The 8,433-nt window shown below is 54.6% G+C and overlaps 1 protein-coding gene across 1 annotated transcript in view; it reads right to left on the reverse strand.

Moving 5' to 3' along the window:
* Positions 1-8,433, reverse strand: part of PHKA2 (phosphorylase kinase regulatory subunit alpha 2) — a gene marked incomplete in the record, with an annotated part of 84,256 nt that overhangs the window by 1,484 nt on the left and 74,339 nt on the right. Inside the window, 5 exon segments of the mRNA XM_027775475.1 lie at positions 3,544-3,616; positions 5,354-5,407; positions 6,405-6,476; positions 6,906-6,935; positions 7,711-7,814. Coding sequence (XP_027631276.1) covers positions 3,544-3,616; positions 5,354-5,407; positions 6,405-6,476; positions 6,906-6,935; positions 7,711-7,814 — 333 coding nt within the window.

The raw sequence follows: 8,433 nt of genomic DNA on the forward strand, positions 1-8,433 counted from the left end.
AGGCCAGTACACCCGTGGCCTGCCCCCAACGCTGACTGCAGCACTATCTGGGCGGGACTGGGTGCAAATGCTGCCTCCTTTGTGGCCTGCTTCCTGACTCCGCCAGCAGAAGCCCTCCCCCCGGCAGAAGGCCGGCGCCTTTGGTCCCAGCCTTCTGGACCCCCCTCACCGGGAGCAGGGGCCATTTCCTGCTTCTCTTTCTTCTTCTTCATTAGTCCCTGTGGCACAAAACATAGTGCCTTGGACAGGGAGAAAACTAAAAAGATTACTTTTTAGGGGACCAGCAGGTGGCGTAATGGTTAAGACACTGGATTCCCACATGGTTGACCGCAGTTCGAGCCCCTGACCCAGCGACTTGAAACTCACGCTGGGTGAGCGTGTGTGTGCCCAAAACCCCAAGAGGAGAAGGGACTGCAGTGTGGCCATCTCCCCGGGGAGTGATTTCTTGCGTTCTGTCTCTGCCTCTCCGGTGAGTGCATGTGTCCTATAGCAAAAATCACTACGTATTAAAAAAAAAATGAATAGGGGTAAATAAGCCAGGGGAGAGGACGGCTGTGAACCAGAGGAAAGGGGCCCGAGGGGGGTCTCACGCAGGCTGGCAAGTGTAGCATGGAGCCGGACTCCTTTTAACAGAGTTCTAAGCAGTCTCGGGGCAAATCTAAAGAGCCTGCTAACCCAGACCTACTTTCTGAGGGGCAAGAAAGAGGAAAGGTGACGCTGAGACCAGACCGACAAATGGCCTGCCTAAAACAGGCTGACAGGAGCACGAGGCTCAGAGCCCATGAAATAGGGCACTTCTTGTAATTGCACGGGCGGGCCGGCACCGGGGTTGTCTCGTCATACCTCTCGGGTGGTCGAGGACGGGAGGACGTAACCATCGATGGAGAGGCCATGGCACTGCAGGCAGAACACAAACGCCGGTCACATTCCGGCAGGCCAGGAAGTGTGTGGTCACACGCACGCGCAGGCACACGCGCAGGCACACGCACAGACTGTCCAGGACGCGCAGGCGCACACGCACGCGCACGCCCGGAGCTCTCTGCCCTGGAAACCTGCACAAGGGCTGGAACACGCCAGACTGTCAGAGCTATTTTTAGAGCGCTTGTTCTCACTGCCCACAGGCTGTGTTTTCCATGGAACAATTCTAGGGGAGCCAGCAGGCATCTCTCAGATCCGCACGAACAATGCTCTGGGGTGCTTCCGAGTCCTCCTTGGGGGCCCCACATCTCACTTGGCAACCAGGCTCTGGTGACAGTGAGGACCCCTTTGGCACCATAATAAAGGGAGCTTTTCATGGCCCCTGCTGGCGAAGTGAGGCTTCTGTGCCTTCACAGGCATCTATTTTTGCGATTTCTATAATAAGCACTGATCACAAAAGCCTCGAGCACATGCACAGACACGCACACGCACACGCACACACACGCCGTGTATATAAATACCAAGCGCCGGCTCCACGCGAAATGCTGCTTTTTCATAATAAAAGCATCTCGATGTTGTGCTCGTGGAGGTCCGGATGGAGCGTGTGATGCCCCCGGAAGAGCAGGGAGATTTTCTAGGAATAGTGTGCTCCGGTCTGATGGGCTACCTTCTAAGTCCAGCACCCTAGCTGGCAGCTGCCACCCTGTCCCCAAGGCCAAGGCAGGAGCAGCAGTAGACACTCTGCCTCCTAAAAAGCGCCAAGGAAGGAGGTCGAGGCCACTGGAGGCTGAGGGCCTGCTCTGGGAGGGAGGCCTCGGGCCCCAAGCTGGCCAGGCCCCCTGCGGCACAGAGAACAGGGGGCGAATGTACCAGGCTGTGGGCAGGGTTTGCCCCATGCTCTCATCTGGGTGCTCTGTCCCTCTCCAGCTGTGAGACGAGCTAAAAAGGAACCTTTCCAGCTCCGCCAGAGCAGTGCCAGTAGGGACACAGCTGCGCCATGCTAGGGAGCATGTGGGAAGGCTCTGGGTCTGGTTCCCAGGTCTGCTCCGACACGTGGGGGCACCTGTGATTCCGGCTGGCTGCAGGGCTAGGAGAGGATGGTGGTGTAAAGATACTGTCCAGGGTGTCCTCTCACGGAGAAAATAAATAAAACTTTAAACATCATTTAGAAAGAAGATCTGTCTCAGTTTTTGTAGAAGTTTTTAACTGAGGGGCTGGCAAGAGGCATGGTGTTAAAGGTGCTGGACTCCCACATGGCTGACCATGGTTCAAATCCCGGACTTGGCGGCTTGTTTTCTCCCTTTCCCTTTCTCTCTCTCTGGTCAAATTAAAAAACAATAATAACAAATGGAATTAAATAAATTATTATTTTAAAAGTAGTAGTAGTAGTTTTTAACCTGACACCTACTGTCCCTCCATGCAAGGAGGGCCCTCGGAACTTCCCCAGGGAGGCCCAGGGAGATGCCGGGATGCTCCAGGGCTGATGGAGAAGGGAGATAGAACGTGGGATGTCGAGAACAAGGTGCCCGTCTTCCCAGCTGCCCCCTCCTTGGCCACCAGCGCACAGTCTGCGGCCTGGACACCTCGCATCTGTTCCTAGTGCCAGCTGCTAGTGAGATGCTGATGACTCCGGGCAGAGGGAAATGCAGCCCTGTCTGGTGGCTGCAGGAGAAGCAGGCAGCTGGCTTGAGAGCGGGTCTGGGGGCCCCCATGCCTTCAGGGCATGCAGGCCCTGGAAGCTCTCCATCTGTGTATGCCCCCTGCGACCAGGCACATACCAGGTCATCCCTGCCTACAACTGGGACTGGGTTCGCGCGTGACAGGGACGCCATGCCTGCCTGGCAGGATCCGGACCCCTCCTGAATGGTCATTCCGGGACCAAGGCCGCTCCGTTGCTGTGTTCTCATCTAGAGCCTGCCCTGCCTTCAGTCTCTGTCTCTGTTCTGACTCTTTCTTTTTAATTTATTTTGTCCATGAGACAAAGGGACACACAGAGAGAGAGAGGCACTCCCAGCAGGGTCGGCCCGTCCCAATCACGGACATGAGCCTGCGTGCTCAGGGAGGCTCGAGGACGCAAACCCAGGACCCGCCCCATGTGGGTCCAGTTGTGTTGTGGCTGTCCCACTGCCTGGCCCTACGTTCTGCCCTTCTACACCCCAAATGCCAAAGGCAGCCCCTACAACCTGGGCTGCCACCGGGTCTTACTTGCTATGGTTCCTGCCTGTGGTTCTCAGCCAGGGAACATTATTCCCAGGAGCCACGTGGCAATGCCTGGAGACACTTTCGGTTGTCACTACTGTCACCTAGTGGGTACAGGCCGGGGTGCCACTCTCCATTCTATAGCACAGAGCCCAGCCCCCACTGGAGTGACCTGGTGCTGGCTTATTCCACAGGGTTCAAGGTCGGGGCAATTCACAGTCTAATCCCCAGAGGTGCCCCCTGCCTTGCAGAGATGGTGAGGGGATGCTTCACTTCCCTGAGGGTGTGTCCCTCCAGCACGATGGCAGCACGTGCGGCATGACGGCCGAGCTCACCTTCTGCAGAATCTTCCCCACCTTCTGGTAGAACCCCACAGGGACCCAAAAAAAAACCCACCGGCGCCCCCCGCCCTGCGCCCCCGCCGCCCCCCCCAGCCAATATGGTGGCCTCCCGAGTCTGATGACGACGTGCCGGTGGGTGATGATGGGGTGCTGGACCTCTGCAAGACAGACAGCACCTGGCACTCAGAGCCACAGGGCCATCATGAAGGACAGCACGGGGAGCCCAGAGCAGGCCACCTTGTACCTTTCTTGACACCAGATTAACCTTTCAGGTCCTGCTTTGGCGACAACTCAATCCATGCCCTGCCCTGCTCCCAAGAGGATGTACAACACCCAAAGGACCCTGAACTCACAGGGAGGAGGCCAAGCGGGGGCAGCCTGGGCTCTGGGTTCTGGCTGCTAGGGTCCTACCCCAGTCAGCCCTAGCTATGCCAACACCCACAGAGATCACCCGCCCACCCCCGACACTAACGGAACCTCCGGGCCTCGTTCTCAGCTGTGCCGTGGGAACACCGCCAGCCCACCTTTGAAAAGCCATCTGGGGGCACTCATTGCCTGGGAAGGACCAAGAGCATGCCCGGCAGGGTGCCCGCACTCACGGCAGAGGAAAGTGGGGCTCAGGCCTGCAGAGCAGGGGAGCCTGTCAGCGGTGGCCGCAGCCAGGAATCAGCGGTGGCCGCAGCCAGGAAGACAAATGCTAAAGTGTCCATTTGCTCTTGTGTCACAGACAAAGCAACGCAGGGCCCAGGGAAAGGGTCTAGAGGCAAAGGCTGAGAGCTTAGGCCAGAATCCGTGGTGAGTGCGAGCAGGGCCTGGGGTCAGTGAGGGTGCACACCCAGCGCGTTTGGGCCTGCCTTCTGCTCTTCCTGGTCCTGGCCTTTATCCCAATCTGGGACAATGGCTGCCTCCAAGCTAGGAACACAGGCTTCGTGGGAGCAAAGTGGGGAACAGGGCCCATCTTCCCAGCTCCCTGCCTGAGGCTGGCCCTACTCCAGCGCCCCCTCCCCCCAGCAAGAGGCAGCTCTCCCAGACACTCCCTGCATGGGGCCCTAGAGCAGGGCTGGTTCAGTCGGGTCCCTTGCTCCAGGCCACTGGCTTGCTCCTCCTTGGGGCTGCATCCTCGCGTGCCCCTGGGTCTCCGGCTGGAGGAGGAGGTAACCTCCATCCTCCTGCCTCTCTGCTCGGGATGACTGGGCAGTTGCATTTCTTGCTATGTGACATCAACTGTACAGGTTTAAAAATGCCATCCAAACGTCAGCACACCAGCAGGGCCGAGCTGGGGTCCTCTCTGCTCTCGCTCTGCCTTCAGATCTTATTTTGAAAAGGCAGTTAGGCTGGGTTATTCCACAGCGCTCATTGGTGCCATTTAAATAAGGCAACGATTAGACACAAATAAAAGTAATTAGAGTCGCACTCATCAATGACTAGGCTGAATTCTCCCTTCTGGTTTTTCAGGAGAGCCGGCTTCGCCTCTGCAATGAGGAGGCTGCCTGGGCCTCCGCCTGAGCCGGCCCGGGCCAGGCTGGACTGTTGTGAGTGCAAAGAGTGGGCCAGATGTGTGTGCAAGGGTTCACCACTGTGGCTTGATGACAAGGCACGGAACCAATGCTCTGAAGGTTCTCGAAGCTCCTGGGACTTGACACGTTGCCTGGAGGAGCAAAAGCAGAGAACCGGGGGCCCAAGCTGGAAAACAAAGGTCAGTTCAAGAGTTCAGCCTTCCTGCTAGATTGTCCTTGGAATACAGGGCGAGACCGCCAGCCTCACATAAAAACGCTTCACCCCTGCTCAAATCTCAGAAAGCTGGGGATGAGGTGGGAGCACGACAGAGGCCAACAGAGGGTTCAGTGCTGCAAAGGAGGGGCACGGAGGCCAGGAGGGTCCCCCCGCACGTTTACCGCGAACTTGGTGGAATGCGCACTGCTGGACGCGGCCTGGCCCATGGAAAAGAACTACAAAACAAAAAGAGTTGACTCGGTCATGTGGAAGGACACCGAAATGCGGACGGAGAGGAAGACCACAGAGCAGCGCCAAGACACCACGGGAGGAAGGGGCAGAGAAGGTAGGCAGGAAGCTCCCCGGAACCATGGGTCACTGGCTGCAGAAAGCACCCGGTAGCACAGCCTTAGGCTCCTGCTCCTTACAGAACTTGCTAAATGATCTTTTAAAACATATTAATATCACCAGGGCTGGGCTGTATGTGGAGGGTGCCTAATCAACTTAGGATATGAGTTGTCTTCCAAAGTCCCAGTCACGAGATTCTAAGGTTTTATCCTGAGTTGTGAAAAACCTATAAAGATCCAGGAAATGGCCCAACTGGCACTAAAGACTGGTGCCTCGCAGGCATTCATGGGCATTTGTGGAATGAGCAGTTACGGCCAGGCTGATGACTTGCACTCAGCATTTTCAGATGATCTCCTTGTGTAAAAATCCAGGCCCTACCCTAACTTGCATGGTACAGAGTTCTGTACACACAGTTTTCTGGCAGAAGTGGGTAGAGATTTACAAGGCCATGGCAGCTATCACATTTTGAACAGGGACTAATAATATATCTCCTTGGCAAAATAGCTCCGAACCCAAACTTACTCTGGCTAGCTGAATGCAAACCCATCAGAGAAGAAGGTGATCATTTTGTCCCCAGAACATGAAAGGAGACGGAAGGAACTGCCCATATTCACCCATGGTCAGACCATCGGGATGTGAGTGACAGAGGGACGGTGCCACCGAGTGGCTGGCAAAGGAAGATGTTTCAAAAGTCGGCTCCTCACTTGCAAAGGACATAACTTCGAATGAGAGCAAGAATGAGGGGGGTCTTCAAAAAGGTCATTGAAAATGCATAGTATTTCGAAAACCTAGGCAGGGATTTCAAAATTTTTTCTGCTCCAAAAATAAACTCCTATTTGATTTCCATTTTCCCATGACTTTTTGAAGGGCCCTTATATGTTTTACCCTCTGACATGTGGGAGCTGCATTTACATGCCAGCAGATGTATCCTGTAGACTCTCCCAGCGACTCCAATCCCTGGAGGGAAGAGGTGATATACAAGAGGACATTCGTGCATTTCCCCCTCCAGGTTAAATCCCCCAGGCCATCTGGGTCGAGCACAGCAGAATTCTTTCTACTGACTTTCGCCCTATTTAGCTCCCTCTTTTCGAATAGGAGCTTCCACTGAGGCAGAGCTGGACTATCTCCTTCACAAAGTATCCTACAGAGCTGAGAGCCTGATTGCTTTTTAAAAGGCACGGGCAAGGTCACTTCCGATCCTTCAGTCCTGCTCTCCACCTGTCCCCAGGGGCTGTCTGTGTGGCCTGTGTAGTTGCCTCTGCTGAGGCCAGTTGGATGGCAAGCCATCCTCCACACATCACACTGCGTATCCGCCTCGCTTTCCACATTCAAGCCAGAAAGAAGGCAAAGCACACACAGAAGACAGATGAAGCGAAGGTGTTTCACCTGTTCGTCGGCACTAAACCGCCTAGTCATCTGAAAGTGAAAACACATCAGGAAGTAAGCAACACCCAGTTCTGCGTCAAGGACACCCTGCTACTCCTCCCGCCCTCTGCTCATCTGGGACATGTTGACCGGGCTGCAGGGGGTGACCCAGTAGAGCGCCACCAACTCTGCCTAGTGGGCAGCATCTGAAATAGAAAACTGGGGTGCATTTACTGCAGGTCACGGTCAGAAGGAAACTCGATTTCCCACCGTAGATCCCAGCCACGTCCTAGCATGGCACCTGGCATATGAGGACTGGACGGTCACTGAGCTGCCGACCTGTGGGGTCAGTGCAGCAAGATGTTTTTACTGTGAATGAAATGAAGATGAAGAAAGAAAAAGTGACACCTCTGGGTGATGGCTATCCAGGAATCGTGAGCAATACTATTTCCAGACCTTTCTCATCATGTCAGCCGGAAGCCACGACTGATGGAGAGAAAACACTACTTTTTGCACAACTGTCCTTTAGAAACAGCCGTGGCCCAAGCAGTTCTCAGGAACAGAGGCAAACGCGGACAAGGATGTTTTCTGGAACGTTCATATAACGGGTTAAGGTAAAGGATGTGTGGGTGCCCGTGAATGGCGCTGGGATATGCTCTGTTCAGGTCCCAGGACAGAAGGGGCCTCGCACCCTCTACAAACAGCAGCCTAAGCTGCATGCCTGGTCTTTCTATCCCTTTCTGGGGTGAGCCCAGGCAGGGAAAGCAGCGTTGCCCCCTTGCTGTGGCTGCCTCCGCTGCCGAAGTGTTCGTACCCGTGTTCGTACCTGCTTCATCTCACTCCTCAGTCTGTTAATGCCGCTCCTCTCGGTTTTGGTGACACCAGTATGTCCCACCTCATGGATAGAGATGGCAGGGCTGGACGTGGCGGGGGGGGTAGGACGCACTGGAGAGAAGCACATGGGTACCCCTCAGGAAGTGCCCCCCGCGGGAGCAAGCACATGATATGCTCCATAGCATCTGTGACCCCTCAGGGTGGCCGCGGCCACTGTCTCCAGCTGTACAGGCTCTGCCAGTCTTACACAGCATGAATCAGGGCCAGAGGGCCCTTCCCTGGGTTAGATATGGGTTTTGAAAATAATGGTTTACATATCCAAAAGCATACCTTCCTTGTAGAAAAAACTGAGACCACCTAAACTGACATTTCTTGGCATTTTAGTTGTCATTCTTCCAGTTTTTCCCTGAAATTGGGTAAATGTTTTTAATTTACAAAACAGATTCATCACATATATGTCTGTGTGTGTATCAACATGAGGTATATATGTACATGATATGTATGTATATGTAGCTCAGTGATCTGCATTTTGTACTGAATGGATCATAGATGCCTTTCCCTGGCATCACGTATTCTATCAGGTCATGGGTAATGGCTCATGGCTAAGCTCACGAGTATATGAGTGGTCACTTATACACTCAATTTTTCTTTTTTTTGGAGAGGTTTCTGCTATAGGGCGTGTGTGCTCGCCAGACAGACAGAGAGAGACAGAGAG

The sequence above is a fragment of the Tupaia chinensis genome, unplaced genomic scaffold (assembly GCF_000334495.1).
Source record: "Tupaia chinensis unplaced genomic scaffold, TupChi_1.0 Scaffold000567_1, whole genome shotgun sequence".
NCBI lineage: Eukaryota > Metazoa > Chordata > Mammalia > Scandentia > Tupaiidae > Tupaia > Tupaia belangeri.